Here is a 22,652-nt window from a genome sequence, read left to right on the forward strand (position 1 = left end):
ATATATTTGTAAAAAATTTAATTTCGGTCCACAAATTTATCATCTTGAACAATTGGATCCAACGCAATACTAAATCTGAAAGCAATTGGGCTGAGTTAATCACGCCGCGTCGATCTAATATATAGGGTGGTCCTTTCAAAAAAAAAAATATATATATATATATATAGGGTGGACCATTTGTAAAATATCATTCAGAATTAATTGTTTCGTCATATGTGTTATAGCTCATTATAACATTTGTGGTCTTTATTAAAAACATACAGATTCATTCAATATATCTTAGTTATAACAATGTCTTTTTCTCATTACCGGTTATACAATCAAATGGAACAGCAACGACTTTAAGAGGATATTTCCTACGCATGGTTATACCTGTAAATTCCGTCATGTCCAAATCTTCGCCTTTTGCTCCATTTGGCAATTCCCAATTGAACTTGTGCAATATGTTTGCCAAGGCAATCTCATTAACAGCAGTGGCAAATTGAATACCTGGGCAGATCCTTCTACCAGCTCCAAATGGAATAAGTTGGAAATCATTTCCTTTGTAATCTATATCGTCGTGAATCAAGAACCTTTCTGGCTCAAACTCCTCTGGATTGCTGTATGACTCGGGATCTCTTCCAATGTGCCATGCATTCACTAGAACTTGTGTGTTGGCTTTAATACTATAACCATTTATTTTCACTTCGTGGGTTGATAACCTAGGCACTAGTAATGGAACTGGAGGCTGCAAGCGAAAAGTCTCCTTAATCACTGCCTTTAAATAGTGCAGTCCAGTCAAATCATCCTCCGTTATGTCTTTCTTGTCTCTGACTATTCCTCGAATCTCTTTCTGCAGTTTGTTCATGACCATCGGATGCCTTAAAAGCTCACTCATTGCCCATTCAAGGAATGAATATGTGGTATCAGTTCCGGCAGCAAACATATCCTATGAGAAAACATATTAGTTGATTAATTAAGACGTCTAGCATCTAATATAACTTGATGTTATATATGTGATTCGGAGGTAAAAAAACCCATCTCCTAACTTTTAGTATTTCATACGGTTGTTATATTATATATCTAATTAAGGGAGTGAAATTCACGCTTCTCATTTTACAATTCACACTCCATATTTTCTTTTTTGGTATCTTAAGTTTTACCATTTTACAGTGTGCATTATAAAATGTGATGTTAAGATACTATAAAAGGAAACATAGTGCAGATTGTAAAAACAGGAGTGTAAATTTCAATCCTCTTAATTAATAATTGCGTAACAGTAACTCATATGTAAAATTGACAAATTCCATGCAGAGACATATACTCGTACATATAGCACGTACAATATGTTATCAAATAATTTGGCATGTCAAGTTGTCGTATATATTGTCAATGTAATTCAAACTCATAATCAAAAACATAACAATATTTCTTACACGATGAGCTAGACGAAAGAACATGCATTACATGAGAAATCTAAGTTCTTGAACATATACTAGTGTAAAATTGTGTTATAGATATAATTCAGAGTTGAACAATATATACAATCAAATGACATATATATTTATAATATATTTAAGAGAAAAGAGATTGTCAACCAAAACATTTTTTTTTTATTTAAGTACCCTTTATATGTTAAAATGCTATGGAAACCAAACTAATTAGAAATGGTAAACAAGTAAACTGCAAATAACAGAAAAGAAAAAAACGACATGTATTTTTATTTAATTAAATAAAGGATGAAGCGATATATAGTAGCTCTTCGGAGACAGATAAATTAGAGAGCAAGTCCCACCCTCAAATCCGAAAGGGAAGGGCCACTTTCTTTAGGTAACTTCCTCCAGTCCCACACCAATCGGGGCAATCGAGTGTGTGAATATTTCTAGTATTATTATTGAATAACACATTAATTCAACAGAGATATGCATCTAGAGAGAGAGGTAAACCATACCAAGATAAGTGCCTTTATGCTAACTCTTTCGAGGGGAAAACCAAGTGAGTTTCCTTTCTGAATTTCAAGTAAAATGTCCACAAAATCCTTTTGGTTCTCATTCTCAATATGAGCATGGCCATCATTATTTCTACTCTCGGAACTATCTGCATGCTCTTGAATCACTCTCTCCAAAAACTCATCAAACCGTGTAGCCACCTTGTCCAATTTAGCCTCCAAAGCATTCTCACGGTTCAGCCAAGCAAGGCATGGGATAAAATCCCCAACGTTGATGCGTCCCAATAACTCCTGAAACTCCCCCAAAAGCTCTCTCAGACCTTCCCCATCAGTACTATTATACTTCCTACCCAGAGCAACTCTACTGATGACATCATTAGTCAGCGTAGCAAACATTTCACTTAAGTTCAAAACCGATGATGTTGATGATGCTTCCTTTATCTTGTCGATCATCAATTTTGTTTCTTCTTCTCTAACAGAGCGAAAAGAGCGAACCCTTTTGTTGCTCAGAAGATTCAAAACACATATACTCTTCATCTGTCTCCAGTACTCACCATAAGGCGCCGACGCTACGTCTCTGAAATTGTAGAGCAGCTTCTCAAAGATGACCGTCTTGGGTCTGTTGGAGAAAGTGAGGTCATGGGTTTTCATGATTTCGCGGGCTCCCTCAGCCGAAGAGACAATAAGGACGGGGACGCTTCCAAAGTGGAGGAGCATGAAGGGGCCATGGATCTGAGCTAAGGCTCGAAGTGAGCGATGAGGGTGTAACCCTAGTTGGTGAAGGTTTCCGAGGATAGGGAGTTTTGGTGGAGAAGGTGGCGAGTTTTTTGTACTGGTGGAGAACCATTCGTATATGAAGATGAGAGTAATGGCTAGAAGCAGTACTACTAACAAGGTTTCACTCAGTTCCAGCATCTTATTATCTGGAGGTGATCGATTCAATTTCTTCTTATTCTATTCTTTCAGGAATTTATTTTGTGTGCTCACCGCTGTGCTAGTGTGTTTAAATACAAAGGGCTGACAGAGGGAAACATACACATACACAAACAAGCACACACAAAAAAAAAAAAAGGGTCGGAACATGAATTAAGCTACCTAGATATTTGTTTTTATATATGGTGCATGCGCTGCTTTCGTCGCTAACTTGAAATGTTGAATAACTTGGAGCCACGAAAAATCAAAATGGTCTAGCTAATATGTAAGCCAAAAAAAAATGGCAACAAGCGCTAGCGAGAAGGTGTCATTTAGATCCAGCAATATTTCGAGAAGATTCATTCATCATCTTCTTCTTTCTATATATCTAGGTAACAAATATGTGAGTCTGCTTTATTTGCTTTTGTGCGCGTGTACACACACATGTATATATGTGCAATTCCTAGCTATAGACGTTTATCTCAATGTGATTATACCCAGTCATGCAGACGTCCATTTAGAGCCGCATATGAAAAGTTAATGGTCCTATGCTCGGTATGCACTTTTAAAGAGTCAGGCCACTCTTCTCAATAAAAAAAAAAAAGGAGATAGGCATTAATCATTTTTCTTTATGATGTTGTGAAAAATCGAAACTGTGTGTTAAAACAATTTGGATTGTGGCTTCTCACACGTGAAAGGGTGATCACCACAGAAATGTCTTTCGACCTTTTTTTCATTACTTATCCCGTTATCCGAAAACAGCCCTCCGAGAAACTAGTCGTAGAAAATAGGGCTACGTGCTCCCATCAGTCTATGTCACCGTACTGATATGGACTGACGGCCAAGTGGCCCACTAAGACTTTGACACGTGAGTTTTATTTTCTAAAAATCAGCTGATATTTGGGAGAAGGTCTTAGGTAGGGCTGTCACGTGGTGGGGCAATGAGGCCCTGCAATCACTGCCTAGCAGGGGGGTATTTTTGATATTTTATTTTACAAATTGAGGACAGTTTTGGAACAAGAATTTTTTTTTTTTGAGTTTTGATTGGTGGGCCGCACTGCCCTACCACGTGGCAGCCCCTACCCAAGACTTTTTCGATATTTGGAAAGACAATATTGGGTCTTCCCCTCTCTACGTCTCGTCCGCATCTTCATATACCCACATTCAATTCATCATTAATTACACTGTCTTCTGCAAATTTAACAAAATATAAACCTTCAATCTCTTGAACAATTTTCATGATTTCTTTAAAAAGGTGGATTTATAACTTATGACTTATGAGGTGAATTGGAATTGGGTCATTCAAATCAAATGAATCTTGTGGACGCCTCTGGATGGAAAATTAGATCCCTAAGTGATGGTGTTATAACTTGTAAGTAACGACTGCAATCTCTATTTTCCAGTTAGAGCTGTCATTTGTCATTTACTGACTCCATCTATTTTAACGAGATATAAATTCAATCAGATGAGAAGTCTGGGATGAAGTCGACAGAGAATTTAAGAAAGACCTAATATCGTCTTTTCAAACATAAACCGAAACAATTTATTTAGTTATTTTAGAAAACAAAATCCGCCTGTTAGAAGATAATTGGACAATTTTGTTTCAACCATGCATCATCATTTCTTTAATTTTCACATTGATTCTAAGAATCAAAACAAATCCAAGTGTGGTTCGAAGACTTTGTTTTTTTTTTTTGACATGTTCCCTTTTTCTGAGTATCGCTCTGTATATTTGTAAAATTTAATTTCAGTCCACAAATTTATCATCTTGATCAATCGGATAGAACACAGTACTAAATCTGAAAGCAAGGCCGGAGTTAATCACGTCACATCGATCTAATATACAGTGTGGACCATTTTTAAAATACCAAAATCAATTATTTCGTCATGCATGTTATAACTCATTATAACATTCATAGTCTTAACTAGAAACGTACATATTCAAACAATATATCTTAGTTATAACAATGTCTTTTTCTCATTACCTGTATACATGTCAAATAAATTTAACATAGGCCACACTTTCAATGAAAATATGGAACAGCAACGACTTTAAGAGGATATTTCCTATGTATGGTTATACCAGTAGATTCCATCATGTCCAAATCTTCGCCTTTTGCTCCATTAGTCAATTTCCAATTGAACTTGTGCAATATGTTTGCCAAAGCAATCTCATTAACAGCAGTGGCAAATTGAATACCTGGGCAAATCCTTCTACCAGCTCCAAATGGAATAAGTTGGAAGTCATTTCCTTTGTAATCTATATCGTTGTGGATCAAGAACCTTTCTGGCTCAAACTCCTCTGGATTGCTGTATGACGCGGGGTCTCTTCCAATGTGCCATGCATTCACTAGAACTCGTGTGTTGGCTTTAATGCTGTAACCATTTATTTTCACTTCGTGGGTTGATAACCTGGGCACTAGCAACGGAACTGGAGGGTGCAAGCGAAGAGTCTCCTTGATCACTGCCTTCAAGTAGTGCATTCCGGTCAAATCATCCTCCGTCATGTCTTTCTTGTCTCTGACTATTCCTCGAATCTCTTTCTGCAGCTTGTTCATGACCATCGGATGCCTTAAAAGCTCACTCATTGCCCATTCCAGGACTGTATATGTGGTATCAGTTCCGGCAGAAAACATATCCTATAAGAAAACATATTAGTTGATTAATTAATTAAGATGTTTGGAAGCTATATATGTGATTCAGAGATCAAAAACTCATCTCCTAACTTTTAGCATTTCATACGGTTAATTACATGTTTAATTCATTATTGTGTAACAGCAACTAATATGTCAATTGACAAATTCCATGCAAACACGTATTTTTATTCTTGCTCTCTAATAAAACATTAATTCAGCAGAGATATGCATCTAGAGAGAGAGGTAAACCATACCAAGATAAGTGCCTTTATGCTAACTCTTTCGAGGGGAAAGCCAAGTGAGTTTCCTTTCTGAATTTCCAGTAAAACGTCCACAAAATCCTTTTGGTCCTCATTCTCAATACGATCATGTGCATCATTATTTCCCCTCTCAGAACTATCTACATGCTCTTGAATCACTCTCTCCAAAAAATCATCAAACCGTGTAGCCACCTTGTCCAATTTAGCCTCCAAACCATTCACACGGTTCAACCAAGCAAGCCATGGGATAAAATCCCCAACGTTGATGCGTCCCAATAACTCCTGAAACTCCCCCAAAAGCTCTCTCAAACCTTCCCCACCAGTACCATTATACTTCCTACTTAGAGCAACTCTACTAATGACATCATTAGTCAGCGTAGCAAACATTTCACTTAAGTTTAAAACCGATGATGTTGATGATGATTCCTTTATCTTGTCGATCATCGATTTTATTTCCTCTTCTCTAACAGAGCGAAAAGAGCGAACCCTTTTGTTGCTCAGAAGATTCAAAACACATATACTTTTCATCTGTCTCCAATACTCACCATAAGGCGCCGACGCTACGTCTCTGAAATTGTAGAGCAGCTTCTCAAAGATGACCGTCTTGGGTCTGTTGGAGAAAGTGAGGTCATGGGTTTTCATGATCTCGCGGGCTCCCTCAGCCGAGGAGACAATAAGGAAGGGGACGCTTCCAAAGTGGAGGAGCATGAAGGGGCCATGGATCTGAGCTAAGGCTCGAAGTGAGCGATGAGGGCGTAACCCTAGTAGGTGAAGGTTTCCGAGGATAGGGAGTTTTGGTGGAGAAGGTGGCGAGTTTTTTGTACTAGTGGAGAACCATTTGTATATGAAGATGAGGGTAATGGCTAGAAGCAGTACTACTGACAAGGTTTCACTCAGCTCCAGCATCTTATTATTTGGAGGTGATCGATTCAACTACTTCTTCTTCTATTCTTTCAGGAATTTATTTTGTGCGCTCACCGCTGTGCTAGCGTGTTTAAATAAAAAACAAAACTGACATAGGGAAACACACGCATACACAAGTCGGAACATGAAACTAGCTAGCTAGAAATTTGTTTTTTGTCTTGTGGGTCACTTATATATGGTGCGCCTGCTTTCGTTGAATAACTTGGCCGGAGCCACGAAAAATCAAAAGGTCTAGCTAATACGTCATTGGAGTATTCAAGTTGGTTTCATTACTTATCTTCGTAAGAGTTTCGTGGTTCATTGAATGTACTTTGGAACCGTCTCTCTCAGCATATTTGTTTGGCTCTAAAACCAGTATGAGTGCAAACTGTCTTTTTTGAGCGTGTGAGCGTGTGCGCAGGCGTGCCAGCACCGTGGGGTGCAGTCATCGGGGAGTCCCTTGACCTGACTTCTTCTCGAGCGCTGTAGACCAGGAGTGCACCAACTTCATCACAGGGTTCTTTTCTTGCCTTTCAGAAAAGGACTTTTTGCCTTACGGGTAAGGGCTTTGGTTGTGGTCTCTTCACATCGCCGAATCGATACTCAACGTTGTAGGTTGAGCAGAGCAATCACTGGGAAGTTCTGAGAAAGCACGGGTTTGCTAAAGCGTGACTTTAGCTTCGTTGGGTTGCGACGGCGTTACCCTTACTTCGCTGGTTTGCAACTAGGTTGCAGGTAGGTTTGCTCCGGAGAGGCTTTGATAATCTATATGATTAGTTGATTTGAGAGTTGTTTTTAATGGACGAATTAAACCTGGTATTTATACCTAGGGTTTCGACTGTTCCTTGCCATAGAAGGATTATTGATTGAAGTTTCTTATTCAATCTCTGCTACTTGACTCCAATTAGGGCTCGTTTCCAAGGATCACAGAATGGGTGAAGCTGTGTAACCCAAACCCAAGCAGACTTTTTTTTGGGCCCCAGGTATCGGCCCGCTATGCTAAATCCACTAAAAAATCTTGCCAAAATTACTTTTGAGGTCAAACAATATTATAAAAAGAGACCCAAGAATGTGACGATGTACAATACATGAAAACAAAAGAACAGACAAGCCGCAACACACAAATGAGCCCAACATAAGGCTGACTACCGCGAAGAGGGGAATAATAATGCCGAAGTGCATGCCATCAGCGACACAAGGCAGAGCACCGAGAACGGAGGCCATCAAATCAGCAACCACCTGGAAAGGACAACAAACCAGAACTCGTCCAAACACACTAGAAACCAACAATCGAAACTCCATAGCTATTAGCCAATGAAGAGGACCTTTGCCACAGCCACACTACCACCAGGCAATAACACATGCATGCATATTTGTATACTGGACTTTCAGGGGAAGTTTGAGATTTTACTACTGTGGATTTAGAATTATGGAAGCATATAGAGTACGCATGTTTTGTACAGGAAGATGAGTTTAATGGCTAGAAGTACTACTGATCAACAAGGTTTCATTCAGCTCCAACATTTTATCATTTGCAGGAGATCGTTTAAACTAGCTGCTTCTTCCATTCTTCATTTGGTAATGTGTGTTTGTACACCAACACAATGCTACATTGGCAACAATGTTATTATATTTGTTTTTACATTATTTATAGAACCTTGCCAACAAACTTGTTCACAAACTTATAACAAGGTCGTAGATATATAGAGTAATGATTGTTAATAAAAGGAAAAATTTCAGTTTAGTACCCTGAGGTTTGGGGGTAACATCATGTCAGTCCCTGCAGTTTCAATTTGATCAACAACACCCCTGTGCTTTCAATTTCAATCAACCGTGTCCAAATTTTACTGTTCCATCTAATTTGAACGTTAACTTTGATGGAGGGGCCCACTTAAAGGGCTAAATTTGTCATTTCACACAATTTTCCTTAAAAAAAATAATAAAAGAAAAACAAATTCTAATCGGAGGACCCTATTCCTCCATCTCCACCCACCTTCCATCTCCGAATCCACTCTCTCCGACCTCCAAACCTCTATCAATTATCCATTTCACCATTCTAACAATACACCAATAAACATTTTGTACAACACATAACAAGTACAAATCAGAGGTTCCAGCACTCACCTCCACACCACCACCACCACCAAAATCCCAAAAAAAGCCAATCACTTGGTCTGCACATCCACTCCATCCTTCCTTGCAATGATCACCGCGGTCGCCATATTCAAGAACAACCCATTAATTGTCATCCCTGTCACCAGTTTCATCTCGTCGGCGACCACCACGAACTTCTCCGACGCGGCCTCCACCATCTTCTCCTTTAACAACGCGCCGCCGCGGCCCTTGACCAAATCCAGATTGGGGTCGACCTCGTCGGTGCCGTCGATGGCCAAATAGATTTTCGGGTAGTCGTTGAGGATCGAGAGAGGGATGCCAAGGCTCCTAACTTGGTCCTCGGTTCGTTTTGACGTCAGAACTCACCGGATTTGATGAGCTTGCCGAGCTTGGAGACAAAGAGGGTTTGAAGGTCGGAGAGAGTGGAATCGGAGATGGGTTTCTTTTGATGACCGAATAGGAGATAGGTTGGGATTGAATATTGGGTTGATCTGAGGGTCACTGGAGAGGAGGTGGGTGGAGATGGAGAAGTTGCCGGAAATGGAGGAAGCAAGATGGCAAGGACTAGTGGCGGTGTACGGTGGTTGGGCTAGTGCCAATCATCGATTCTCTTTGAGTTTGGTCGGGTTTGTGCTGTGGTTCGAGTAGTGGTGGCAGTGTTAAGAATCGGTGGCCAGACGCCATGATTTCGGGCGGTGGCAGTGCGTGGGTGAGAGAGAGAGAGAGAAAAAAAAACATCAAAGATGAGAGAGAGGAGGAGAAAAAAAGAAAATGTATTTGAAATGACATTTTTAGTCTCCGTAGTGGGCCCCATTGTCAAAGTTAACCTTCAAATTGGACGGAACAGTAAAATTTGGACAAGGGTGTTGCTGATCAAATTGAAACAGAAGGGACTGACATGATGTTACCCCCAAACCTCAAGATACTATACAGAAATTTTTCCTTAATAAAACTAAGATTAAACAACAAGATGGCTCACATTACTAGAATGACAACGGTCAAATCGGTTGTCACCTTTAATAAGGATGGCTCCTAAAGGAGTACCTCAGGTCGATCAAGCCGGTTGTGGCGGTTGTTTCGGGATTTCAAAAGTGAATTTCTTGGTGCCTTTAGTTATGATCTTGACATTCCAAGTTTAGTGGCAGCTGAGATAATGACAGTTATATATTAAGCTAATTGAACTAGTTTGGGTTCGAGATTGGAAACATTTGTGCTTGGATGTTGCTCAACTCTAGTTCTTCATTTCCTTAGATCACCCAATTTGGGGCCTTGACAACTTCGAGTGGAATGGGGTAATTATTTGCTCCGCATCTCTCAAATGCAATTCAGATACTCTCATATATTTCGTGAAGGGAACCAAGTTGTAGATGCTCTTGCAAACTTTGGTCTCACTTCAGCTACTATGGTTTGGTGAGACTCGCCCCCAGATTTAGTTATTCTCTTTGCAATAAGAATTTTATGAGGCTTCCTAATTTTTTATTTTGGTAGATTAATTTTTTACTTGGTTGTTTGGTTAGCTGTTTTTTTCTCGGTTTTTTTTTTTTTTAGGGGTTAGGTTTCATGTCCCCCTCTCCCCGGTTAGTCATTTTTTATTTCTTCTTTCTTAATAAATTTGGGGAGTTGGATTTGTCCTTCTCATCTAAATTATGTGTGTGTATCGTAAAATTTCTCATATTTTGATATTCATAAAATGTGTGTTTAAAATTTTAAGTACAGTTACATCTTGTATAACGATAGACTGACCGCTGACATAGTAATATGATCACGTCGGCCCATGGAATGATCACACAGAAATTTGGTTTTGCCGTGTTGGTTTGGGATTGTGGCTTTCGTTGAATAATTTGGAGCCGCAAGTCATGCAGGCTTCTGTGGCCTTGGTTCCCCCATTTCCTTTCCTTGAATCGATCTTCGATCTTGATAGACACTAAGTTGATGTTTGAATATGATCAGCAAGATCGAATTTAAAGGTTCATTGAATGCGTTTCGGATATGTCTATCTCACCATACTACTTATAGTCATGCAGATGCTGACACGCATATGCTCTCCTTTCTGAGTTTCTGGGACAGCTTATGATTTCAACTTTCAAGTGCTTCTTTTACGCATTGACTTCAAGATAGTTCGTGAATGTAAGAATTTTAAGTCATGTTGGAGCAACATGACTTTATAATACTTCGTTTTTTCTTTTTCTTTGTCTTGAACAAAATAAGCCTTTTCGTTTTCTTTACCTATCAGGCTTATCAGATTCGGTCCACGTCTATAATAATTTTTTTCCAGGAATGGGCGGCCCCAATAATTCTCTGTGTGGTAGTGAGACTTGTGTTTGTTTGATAAGGTCATAAAGTAAATTAATCATTGTGGTTTGTCTACTTAAAGTCTAACTCTTCATTCATGTCTGAAAATACGATTGGTCACTACAAGCAGCTTCTAAAAGCCCCAAGTAAAGATCGGACGGTATTGTTCCCACTATTGTTTCTTTACCACACCGACTCTTAAGAATCAAAAACCAAACAAAGGTAAATATACCCTCTATTTTTCAACGAAAATAATGAACATCAGTGCTTTAAGAGGGATATTTTCTATGTGGTTATACCGGTAAGGTTCCGTATGTCCAATTCTTCGCCTTTTGCTCCATTGGGCAAATTCCCATTTAAACTTGGTGCAGGTTGTTTGCCAAAGCAATCCCATTAACTGCCTTGGCAAGTAGGATTCCTAGGCAGACCATTCTACCAGGCTACCATCCCCAAATGGAATAAACTGAAAATCATTTCCTTGGTATCTATACTGCTCTGCATCAAGATCCTTTCTGGCTCAAAACTCCTCAATCTGCGTTGATGTTTGACTCAGGATCTCTTCCAATGTGCCACCGTAACTTGTGTGGCTGGCTTTAATGTTGTAACCCACTTATGGCGACTTGTCCACTTCACTCTCTGTTATGTCTGGTTTGCCATTAGCAATCGCAAAAAACACCATTTTGCAGCTACATTTCATCACTCTGGGGGTGCCTTAAGGGTTAATCCTAGCCCACTCCAGAATTGTGTAGGTAGTATCAGTACCACCCGCAACCATACCCTGCAAAAAGCCATGAAAGGTAAGGTTTAGCAGTGATGCAGGAAAGTATAAACCCTTTCCTGTTAAAAAGTAAATAGTATTCACCACATTCTTAACTTTTTAAAGCTGCGTAAAACAGACTTACCTAGATGACAGCAGGAATGCTGTTTTTAGCAATAGAAGAGCAAGCTGTGTTATGTGTTCAAGCAGGATGTCCACAAAATCATTTATCTGACCTTCAACAACGTCAAGACCTAAAGAGTACCCCATGTGCTCGAACAACAATTTCCAGAAATTGATCAATCCTTTTGAAATTTTCTCCACTTTTGCTCCTAACCCATTAAAGTGACTACTCCAAGAAAGTTGAGGAATAAAATCCTCAACACAATCACCACCCAACAACCCCCCTAAGTAACTTCTTAAATTCCCTTGCATCTTACTAAACTATTTCCCAAAAGCCACCTTACAAATCAAATCATTAGTAAGAGAAGAAAACAATTCGCTTAGATTGACCGGCAATGACCATAGAGAGACTATTTGACATTCTCAAACAGCAATGCTACTTCTTCTCTTACTCCTCAGAACCCCTTTTGTTACTTAAAGCTGGAGCAGACATATGCTTCTTATTTGCCTCCAACACTAACCGCAAGGAGCTGTAGACACATCTTTGTCTTCATAGAGAAGATGAGATCATTTGTTTTCATGGTTTCCTGAGCAGCATCTGGAGATGAAACCATGACCACTGGTCTGATGCCATAAGGAAGCACCATGAGTTCAAGATGGTGCTGAGCTAGTCGTTGCAACAATCGGGAAGGTTACATGCAAAGCTGGTGTAAGTTTCCAAGTATGGGAAGCCTTGGTGGTGAAGGAGGCAACTGTTTTTGGGTGGTTTTGGTGAAAAGCCATTTGATGAGTATGAAGCCGAGTAAGTGAAGAGCAAATACAAACAGCAGGTGCAACATTGCTAGTACTGATTAGTCCAGAAGTTGAAGAAGATTGCCTGTACATATAATTGAGGGCACTCATCACATATATATGTGTTTCAAAGTCGGAGCAAAACTCTGAAACTAGAGGATTTTCAAACTCAACGTTTCCCTCTTTGCGAGTAGTTATTGTCAACGACCAGCACAAAACACTTCTGGCCATAACAATATTATCAGATGTAATATTATCAGATGTGTAGTCTCCATGACAAAAAGGAAACCACCAATGGTTCATAGCACGCATGCAAATGTCTTTAAAAATGACTAGTACTATCCAGCGGAATCTGAGTGACCCAAAAACTATATGAAGATATATGTATAGTTGCATCAATGAAACTCCATATCTTTCACAACATCTAAAGGTAGTACAGCCACCAAAAACAAAAGAGCAAGTCAGCAAGACATGTCTAAAAGGCTGGAAGGGTTTGATGGTGATCTTAATTTCTGTTTGTACTCTGGCCATTTTTGCAGCCACTGAAATGTCTGCGAATAGTCTCATTTTAAGTATTTTGCGAATGTCTTCGATGAAATAAGTGCAAAGGGATTTCAAAACGAAAAAGATTACTTCTCTTCTTGGGCTGCTTCTTGTTTTATACTCATGCATATCTTCCCCCAATTATTGAAGAAATACTATATTCTGTAATGTTGTGCCCCTATTAATATGAACCAAAGGGTATCCTTTGTCGACTGAAAAACATTGTTAGGAGTCTACAGTGCCAATTCATAATAATAAGCAAATATTAATTACATATATATAAGTGGGACTTATTTGTCTAGTGGAAAGAAATCTCCAAAGCTAACAAGACTCCTAACACTAAATTTTCTTAGATCATGTCTGATTGCTTCATTGATTTAGCTTCTTGTTTTCGAAAAGAGCAAAAACAAGTGTGTTATTTTTTGTTTACCAAGTAACTGGTCTAGAGAACTCTATGCGCTGATACTAATTGTATAAATATGGTGATTATAGCTGTTGGAGTTCTCAAATGGTGAGTAAGGTAAAGCACCAAAAAAGTTTGTGTGGAACACGACCAACATCAACATAAAGAAGTTGTGTCAAACAGGAACTAAAACTAGTAGTATGTACTAAGTATAAAGTGCTTGTTATAGTTATTGGATTTTAAATTAGCCAGTAAGGAAAGAAGATCAAGCTAATGCAAGCAAAAGACAGAACAAGGCATGAAGATGTTACCAAGTAGGTCAATTGCAAGGCATAAGATTAAATGTTGTCTAATGTGTAAACAGCATTCTTCGCAGAAAGATAACATAGAAATCTACACACACCTGACCTTCCAGATGAAAGTGCAGAAATATTCTAGAAAGACCTTGGTTTTGCAACAGCGACAAGAGGAACTTTTCTATGGGCAACAAGACCGCTGCTTTCGGTCATGTTTATACTATCTGCACTTGTTCCAGCAGGCAATTCCCAGTCAAACTTGTGCACAATATTTGCCAACACAAGCTCATTGCTAGCCATGGCAAATAAGATTCCTGGGCAGCCCCTTCTACCAGCTCCAAATGGGAGCAATTGAAAGTCATGACCTTTGAAATCCACAGAAGAATTCATGAATCTCTCCGGTCGAAACTCTTCTGGTTCATCCCACTCTGCTGGGTCTCTTCCAATTGCCCAAGCATTGATAAAGACCATAGTTTTTGCTTCTATGTCATATTCCATAATCTTAACATCTTCAGTTGATTCACGAGGGGAGAGTAATGGTATTGGCGGATGTAGCCGAAGTGTCTCTTTGATCACTGCTTTCAAGTAGTGCATTTTATCTAAATCACTTTCTGTGATGTGTGGTTTGCCATTAGCAATCTCCATCGCCTCATTTTGCATTTTTCTACAAACTCTGGGATGCCTCAAGATTTCGGTCATTGCCCACTCTAGAACTGTGTAGGTTGTATCAGTTCCACCAGAAAACATATCCTACAATTAGCCAAGTAAGACAAGTTTTAATTCATGTATGATGAAGTAGACAATCTCAGCAACTCTAATATAACCAAATTAAGTCATCAAGTCATTAACCAACAACTATAGTAATTTGGACACAACACTTGATGAATTGTCTGCTCTGGTACATATCCAAAGGGTTGGAGAGACCTAAGATTATAATGAGATTCAAAGTTTGATAGATGATGTTGATATTTTGATAGATGACTAACAGAAAAGTCTTTAAAAGGACATCACCATGCAATTAACACTAAGATGTCAATATCTGCATATCTCCTGCTGTTACCCTTTTGTTCTGATGTTAAATCTTTCAATTGACTTTACTAAGTTTAACAAGTATTGCTCTAGTAGTAGCTTCACATGCTCTCCTTGAAGTCCAAAATACTCCTGTATAAAAATCAAAATCTTCCTTGATGATTCTCACCTTACAACCCTGTTAATTCACAATTCTAAATACACAATTTGTTTGGCTGTATACATTTCGGTGTGTATAGCTGAATTCTCTAAGAAACGAATCACTTGAAACTCAATAGGTTACCAATCCCCAGTTACAAGATTACACAGACTCTGGAGTGATCGGTAGTTTGGCGTTGAAAACTACACCAATCCATCTGGGGTGAAGTTCTAAGAAGCAAAATGGGGAATCCCTTTCAGATTGTCTTTTCTTGATCCCACCCTCACATTTTCCACATTCAATTCTAAATGTTCCTCATTCTTATATAATGCAGGCACAGAGATTGGTAAGCAAAGGAAAGGTCTATGAGACAAAATAACAGTATCCAATCAATAATCCAACAGTATTCAATCACTGATTAGCAAAGTTCTCGCCGTTATGGAGACAAAGAAGGTACTTACCAAGATGATACCTTTAATGCTATCTCTATCAAATGAAGAGCCATCAGTGCCAGAGCTCTGAACTTCAAGTAGTACATCCACAAAATCCTTTCCACCTTCATCGTCAACACTCGTATCTCCATTCTCTTCTTTCGTTTTCAAAACACTCATATGCTCTTCCACTACATCATCCAGAAATCTATCAAACTCTTCGGCAACTCTCTCGATTTTCGTATCTGACCCATTAATGCGATCAACCCAACCAAGCCATGGAACAAAATCCCTCATATAGAAACCCCCCAACAGCCTCATAAACTCCCCAAGCATCTCCTTAAACTTCACTCCACCATACTTTCTCCCAAAAGCCACCCTACAAATCACATCAACACTAAGCGAAGCAAACAATTCGCTTAGATTCACAGGCAATGACAGCGAAGCCGACCGCGTCACCTCTTCTAAGAGTAACTCCAGTTCTTCCTCTCTCTCGGCGCGGAAAGACCGAACCTTGTTGGTACTCAACAGCTGAAGAACACATATGCTTCTTGCATTCCTCCAATGCTCACCGTACGGAGCAGAAGCTACATCTTTACCTTGGTAGAGAAGTCTGTCAGCAACTGTCAATCTGGGTCTGTTGGAGAAGATGAGATCGTGGGTTTTCATGATGTCACGAGCGTCGTCTGCGGAGGAGACTACGAGAACTGGTCTGACCCCCAAGTGAAGTAGCATCAGTGGGCCGTGGCGCTGGGATAGAAGTTGTAAGGACCGGTGAGGGAGGCGGCCCAACTGGTGGAGGTTCCCTATGATTGGGAGGCCCGGCGGAGAAGGAGGCAAGCATTTCTGGGTTGGCGGTGTAGTGGGAATAAGCCATCTGATGAGGAAGATTGTGAAGAAGACGAAGGGAAAAGCGAATGTAAATAGATTCGATGCTGCAACAGCTGGGGGTTGCTCCATGGTCAAAGAATGAGTCTTATTTCTTCTGCATTGCTAGTTGGTTGCTCCAGAAGTGGAAATGTCTTTGAATCTGTGATCAATTGCTGGTCTGAAATGTAAGCATTTTTTATTTGTTCCCAGAGTCTGAGACAGATCGAGTCATTGAGAGAGCTGAGAGCAAAGTCTTTTACAGTGCTCCGAGTTTTTACAAGTTACTTGTTTAGTATATCTCTAATTTACTTTTTAGAATATTTGAAAAACTAAGTAGAGTAGTAGATTATTGTATTCTTCTCCTTATTTTTACCAAAACGCTCATAAACATGAAATACAATAATCTACTACTCAACTTTTTATCTCTATCTTCAACCATGAGAATAAGAATAAATCAAAATTACATGGTATTGCTCTCTTATGAATAAATCAATAATCTACTACTCTTCTTATTTTTACCAAAACGCTCATAAACATGAAATACAATAATCTACTACTCTACTTTTTATCTCTATCTTCAACCATGAGAAGAAGAATAAATCAAAATTACATGGTATTGCTCTCTTATGAGTAGGTCTATCCACTAAAATTAATCAGAGAGTTGGTTCTCGATCTTGATATGTTGTTGGAATCCCTTTGAATTTGCTAAAAGAAGAATTTCAAGAGTTTTGGGTTAGAAGATCGAGTAATAACTATATCATAATATTCAATTAATTTAGTTTAAGAAAATTCCAAATCCGATTGTTTTTAATGTACTTTTATATTAAATGATGAGTCATGTACAGAAATTATTATTTTTACTTAATTGTTTTAGGTAAATTATAAAATTATATAGGCAATATAAGGAAATTTCGAGGGAAAAAATAATTTAATTGAATGTTATATTTGGTTGGATGAGGTAATTAAGAAGGGTATTCATTTATTTATTTTTCTATTTTTCTCTCTTTGTCCTTATTTGTCTTTTCATGTAACTTTTTTTTTTTTTAGAATAAAGTTGATAAATATTTTCATGTAACTTAACAAAGTCTATTAATAATTGAAAAAAGTTGGAGGTCCAACTAGAACCACCATTTTTACTATTATGAAAATCTTGTCATAAAAAAAAACTTCACCTTCTAAAGAAATATAGGCTATCACTTAACCTACGTGGAGCAAGTAATCGTCGTACGCACATTGAGAAATATTTCTAAGAAGATTCATAAAAGATGTATAAAATTATAGTAAAATTAGCATACTATATTTGACAAATCGTAATACTCTACAACATTATATGATGTTAGGATACCAATACATGTTTTAACAACTGTACTAATCAAGGGCAGGCTACGGGACTTATTACTCCAACAAGAGGGATACGACAAGGAGATCCAATCTCTCCTTATATATTCCTTTTGTGTACGGAGGGTTTTACTCACCTCCTTCAGCAAGCAGAACTTTATGGTGAGATAAGGGGGATCAGAGTTGCGCAGTCTGCACCATCTATAACTCACCTTTTCTTTGCAGACGATAGGCTATTATTTTTGGAAGCCTCTACACACGCTTGCAACAAATTGAAGGAAATTCTGGCTCTGTATGAAAAAGCACCTGGTCAAATGCTCAGTTTTGAGAAATCAGCAGTGGCTTTCAATTCTCAAGTGGGGGAAGTAGAACAGTCTGAGTATAGTGGTCTTCTGCAAATGCCTATTGTGCCATTCCATGAAAGTTATTTGGGACTACCAACAATCGTTGGGAGGAATAAGAAGTCTGCTTTCAAGAAAGTCAAGGACAGGTTGCGTAAGAGAGTTACAGGGTGGAAAGAAAATTTGATGTCTAAGGCAGGAAAATTGGTTCTACTAAAATCTGTGGCACAAGCTATTCCCTCATATACAATGAGTGTATTTAAAGTTCCTGTGACACTTTGTCAAGAGATGGATTCTTTAATGAGCAATTTCTGGTGGAGTGGATAGAAAAGTTCAAGGGGATTGCATTGGTTGAACTGGAAATCAGTTTGTGCCCCGAAGAAGAAGGGAGGTTTGGGACTTAGAAACATTAGTCTGTTTAACCAAGCCTTACTAGCTAAACAAGTATGGAGATTGGTCCATGATGAACGAAGCTTGGTGTCAAGAGTGATGAAAGCAAAATATTTCCCTACTTCAAGTTTGTTGATAGCGAACAAAGGTAGGGATACTTCTTACACATGGAGGTCACTTATGTGGGGTAGAGAATTATTATGGAGGGGTATCCGTCGGCAGATTGGAAATGGAGAAACTACGGGGATTTATAATCACCCATGGATACCAAGACTTGTAAATTTCAAACCGTACACTCCAGCAAGTGTGGCATTGGATACTCCGGTAAGCTTTTTGATGTCGGGGGCAGGAGGATGGAATGAAGCCTTTATCCGAGAACACTTTGTGTCCGGGGATGCAGAGGCAATTCTTTCCATTCCACTTCCGGGAAGGCAACAATTGGATAGGTGGATATGGCATTTCACAGCAAAGGGGGAGTACACAGTTTCTAGTGGCTATAATTTGGCTATAGATCTGGAGTTGAGAGAGGAAACAGTTGGCGAAGGATCTGATATGAAGGTGATGGAGAAGATGTGACAAAGGCTGTGGAAGCTAAAGGTTCCAGAGAGAGTTAAAATTTTCATGTGGCGGGCTATGAAGGATATTCTCCCATGCAAAGCTAACCTAAATTGACGTCACATTATAGTGGATGCATCTTGTCCACGTTGTGGATGCCAAGGTGAGACAAGTATTCATGCTCTCTTTCATTGTAAGCATGCAAAAATGATGTGGGGTTTATTTCCTTTTAGTAGTATAATTTCTACTTGGAAGGAAAATTTTGTCATGGAATTCTTTGACCATGCCAGCTGGGTACTTGTACAAGAGGAGTTTTAGTACAATCTTTTGTGGCTATATCCCAAGGGAATGTGATAGAGTTGCCCATGAACTTGCAAGTTATGCTATTAGGCAGAGTAACACTTGTACTTGGTCTGATCAGTTGCCATTATGGCTGCTGGAATGTAACCAGGCTGATATAAGGGCCTAGTTTTAGAATTAAGCATGGTTGTTCCGTCCTCATGTAATCTTTGATCATTTTTCAATGAATTCCAGTTTCTCAAACAAAACAAAACAACTGTACTAATGGAGAGCTTCTCTCTCTAGGTTTTAGAGAGAGAAAACATATCTGAGAACTACTTCCCCCTCCCCCTTCTCTCTCTTGCCCAGATCTTGATCCATCCGGATATAGATCGACGGCTTCAGAGTTGAGGGCGGGTCTATTGTTAAGGCTTTAGCACAGGTTCCTTCCATCTCTATTTTCCAAGCTTTTTCAGATCCTTTCTCACCTTTGTGGTCTTGTGGTGATATTTTGTACCCTTTGTGGTGAATTCCTAGCTATGTCCAGATCAGGAGGACCTTGTTCCTCGAATTTTCTTTTCCTTTTTTCACATTGCCAACTGTTCTCATTTGTTTCCAGATCTAAGATAACTAGACCTCCTAACATGACATCTCTCTCTACCTTAAACTTCCAAGACGATTCGTATGGCTACGATTCTAAAGTGCAAGTCACTTACCTCGGCAAGTATGGGTGCTCACGTATGAGTTTTCCACCCCCCATTCTCCATCGTTCTTGTTCTACAAGCTAGTTCTCGGTTTCATCTATGCAACTATGGTTCTTTCTTGAGATGTGTCTCTGTGGTGGAGGGAATGATTTTGTTTTGAGGAATCTTCCCCCCTTGGATGTTGGGTTTCACATGGTCTGTGTTTTGGGATTCAATTGGTATCGGACAATCAGTACAGTACTCGAGGCTTTTCTGCTTCCGGCGGTATTTCAACGGCAACTTGCAGTTGACGGCATAGGGATTACAATAGCTAGGGTTTTTGTATTGTGTTGGGCCTCTGTTCTAGTTTTTAGTTTTTTAAGGTTTAATTTCCTTATAGGTGGAAATTAAGTTGGAATTGGGTTTAGTTTTTAGTTTTTTAAGGTTTTATTTGAGCTTAGGTATAAATTAAGTTTCCTTTTATTATTAGTTCGATTGGGCTTGTCCACCGGACTTTATGTTGGGCTTCTATTTTCAGCCCCTTGGGCTTGCTTTGGGGCAACTTAAAAAAAAAAAAAAAAAGATACCAAGTCAATCAACTGGAGGATCACCCAAAACATGGAGAATGAAGCTTTTCTGACGTCCCGTAGAAACAAGTTTAACAGCAGAGATTTGATAGAAAGTGAAATTTCATAAATGTTATATTAATATAGGTATAGAGCTGTCAACTAGACTTTCATATATTTGTAGATTAGTAAAGTCTGATATTGAGCTAATCTGTCACTATACGAGTGTTTGAACCCAAAATGAGCATTTTGGCCTGACAAGGCGTGTCTTGGAGAAATTGAGCCAATATCAGTGGCTCAAGCTATATATTGTCGACAAGTTCGAGATATATTATTTAGAGGCTAAATAAAGCCTACCTGCATAATTATGGAAGATTATGCGAGCTGCAAGAAAAGGAAATGATGGAAGCATAGAAATGAAAAGTCAACTTTAGTACATTTTCCTACTTCGACTAGGAGAAACCGAGCTAAACAAGGAAGGAGGGGCGGCAGACTAATCAAACGAAATCCAAATAAGCTAAACCTTTCTAGATTCATTCTAGACATCTCAAGGATAATTTCTTATGAATAGTGCAGGAACTATTTTGGAGTGGAAAATCTTCAAACAATCAGTTCAATTTTCTGAAAAACAAAACTGGAAAACTGGACCTGTAAGGAGTCCAGCAGCCTTTCCGGCCCAACCACATGGAAGTAAGCTCTAAAATTTTGGCAGAATGATCTACACTCATGGTGGATCATTTTATATGAAGAAGTCGAAGGCCCATTCTGAATTCGTGGTGGAGATATAATTGAAGGAATAAAGGAGCAGAAAGTGACTCAAAACCACTCCAAAACTCATCATTTTCACCTCCATTTAGTGCTCCATTATCTCCATTTAGTGCCCCATTATCTCCATTAGTGCTCCATTATCATGATTTATTTAAGGTCAACCCCTTTAGCATGGTAGCCTATATATAGAGGCTAAAATGAAACAACACAACACACAATTCATCAACAACAATCTCTAAGATTATCCAAGAGTCTCTCCAAGAGCAACCCCTCTGCTTCTCTTACCGGTGACCACACTCCAGTCTCAGAATCTTCAGGAGCCGACTGTCAGTGCCACCAAACCTTCTGTCAACGTGCTTTGGTCCTAGTCTCCTCGGGAGCCAACTGTAGTACCGCGACCACAACAGTGACGGAACCAGCCAAGCAAGGGCAATGCCCTCGCAAACCAGCCAAGCTAAAGTCATGCTTTAGCAAGTTCTCCCCACTTCCCAGTGATTTTCGCTTTGCTCGATCTACAACGTCGAGTATCGATTGTGTGATATTGAATAAACTAAGCAAAAGTCCTCATTACGAGGCACAAAGACCCCTACGACGAGGTTGGTGCTCTCCTCGTCTACAATCACTTGAAGAAGTCAGGTCAAGGGACATCCCCGATGACCACACCCAACGGTGCTGGCAACCCCGCGCGCAGAAAAGAGACTGTTGACCAACTGCAGCAAAATTGGAGCCAAACAATGAGTTTGATATTATACGGCTACAAAAAGTTGGTTAAATGATGAACTTTGTCAGTGATATCCTTCAAAGTTCAACCTTCAAATACACTGCATCCTGCAAGATGCATGGTTAGATAGGACACGGTCTTGGATTGAATTGAGGCTTTCACCTCCAAACCCACATTCAGGTTGTCGAAATACAAATCGAGCCTTATGCGAATTATAAGGTTGCAAACCTGTTCATGGTCAATTTGGAAAAATTCATAGAACGCAGGTCACTTGGAATTCCCAGAGTCTTGTTTTGCGACAAGTGGAAATGTAGCATGTCATCGGCATACGAACTTAGATTCACTTCGGTGTTGGAGAAGGAAACCGTCAAACCGTGATAAGTTGAGTTGAAGAACATCATTGGGTTATTGATTACAGTGTTGACGCTCGAGGATCTCAGATGTCGATTCATATGTGGAGTCATCGAGAAAAGTGAGGTCTCAAATATTGAAAGAAGATGGTGAGTTACACAAAGGAAGAAGACGAAGTAGGAGGTCCAGGTTTGATTATGAGCAAAAAGACAATTTTGGCCATGCATATGAT

At 39.2% G+C, this 22,652-nt stretch overlaps 3 protein-coding genes across 4 annotated transcripts; all 3 read right to left on the reverse strand.

Moving 5' to 3' along the window:
- Positions 1-221: 221 nt before the first annotated feature.
- LOC112176159 (cytochrome P450 736A117) lies at positions 222-3,174 on the reverse strand. The gene is made up of 2 exons (XM_024313983.2): positions 1,931-3,174; positions 222-928 (listed from the first exon to the last, which is right to left on the reverse strand). Exons 1-2 carry the CDS (start codon positions 2,840-2,842, stop codon positions 284-286), a joined length of 1,557 nt encoding a protein of 518 aa, XP_024169751.1. The 5' UTR covers positions 2,843-3,174; the 3' UTR covers positions 222-283.
- Positions 3,175-4,755: 1,581 nt separating this feature from the next.
- LOC112176160 (cytochrome P450 736A117) lies at positions 4,756-6,775 on the reverse strand. The gene is made up of 2 exons (XM_024313984.2): positions 5,730-6,775; positions 4,756-5,478 (listed from the first exon to the last, which is right to left on the reverse strand). Exons 1-2 carry the CDS (start codon positions 6,639-6,641, stop codon positions 4,864-4,866), a joined length of 1,527 nt encoding a protein of 508 aa, XP_024169752.1. The 5' UTR covers positions 6,642-6,775; the 3' UTR covers positions 4,756-4,863.
- A 4,384-nt stretch (positions 6,776-11,159) lies between these two features.
- LOC112176871 (cytochrome P450 736A117) lies at positions 11,160-16,647 on the reverse strand. Of its 2 annotated transcripts, XR_002927179.2 has the most exons (4): positions 15,589-16,647; positions 14,067-14,709; positions 11,948-12,802; positions 11,160-11,823 (listed from the first exon to the last, which is right to left on the reverse strand). XR_002927179.2 is itself a non-coding variant. In XM_024314975.2 (2 exons), the coding sequence occupies exons 1-2, from the start codon at positions 16,516-16,518 to the stop codon at positions 14,098-14,100; spliced, it is 1,542 nt and encodes a 513-aa protein (XP_024170743.1). In that variant the 5' UTR covers positions 16,519-16,647; the 3' UTR covers positions 13,949-14,097. The 2 variants fall into 2 exon arrangements, 1 of the variants encoding a protein (XP_024170743.1); XM_024314975.2 differs by lacking the exons at positions 11,160-11,823; positions 11,948-12,802 and having other exon boundaries at positions 13,949-14,709.
- Positions 16,648-22,652: the final 6,005 nt, after the last annotated feature.

Source organism: Rosa chinensis, chromosome 7 (assembly GCF_002994745.2).
Source record: "Rosa chinensis cultivar Old Blush chromosome 7, RchiOBHm-V2, whole genome shotgun sequence".
In the NCBI taxonomy this organism is placed as follows: domain Eukaryota; kingdom Viridiplantae; phylum Streptophyta; class Magnoliopsida; order Rosales; family Rosaceae; genus Rosa; species Rosa chinensis.

What these genes read in the sequence shown, in the direction of transcription:
- LOC112176159 (XM_024313983.2), bottom strand. Translation starts at nt 2,842, where the DNA reads ATGCTGGAACTGAGTGAAACCTTGTTAGTAGTACTGCTTCTAGCCATT. An exon ending in GCATAAAGGCACTTATCTTG is followed by an intron (nt 929 to 1,930) that starts GTATGGTTTACC and finishes GTTTTCTCATAG; the next exon opens with GATATGTTTGCTGCCGGAAC.
- LOC112176160 (XM_024313984.2), bottom strand. Translation starts at nt 6,641, where the DNA reads ATGCTGGAGCTGAGTGAAACCTTGTCAGTAGTACTGCTTCTAGCCATT. An exon ending in GCATAAAGGCACTTATCTTG is followed by an intron (nt 5,479 to 5,729) that starts GTATGGTTTACC and finishes GTTTTCTTATAG; the next exon opens with GATATGTTTTCTGCCGGAAC.
- LOC112176871 (XM_024314975.2), bottom strand. Translation starts at nt 16,518, where the DNA reads ATGGAGCAACCCCCAGCTGTTGCAGCATCGAATCTATTTACATTCGCT. An exon ending in GCATTAAAGGTATCATCTTG is followed by an intron (nt 14,710 to 15,588) that starts GTAAGTACCTTC and finishes GGCTAATTGTAG; the next exon opens with GATATGTTTTCTGGTGGAAC.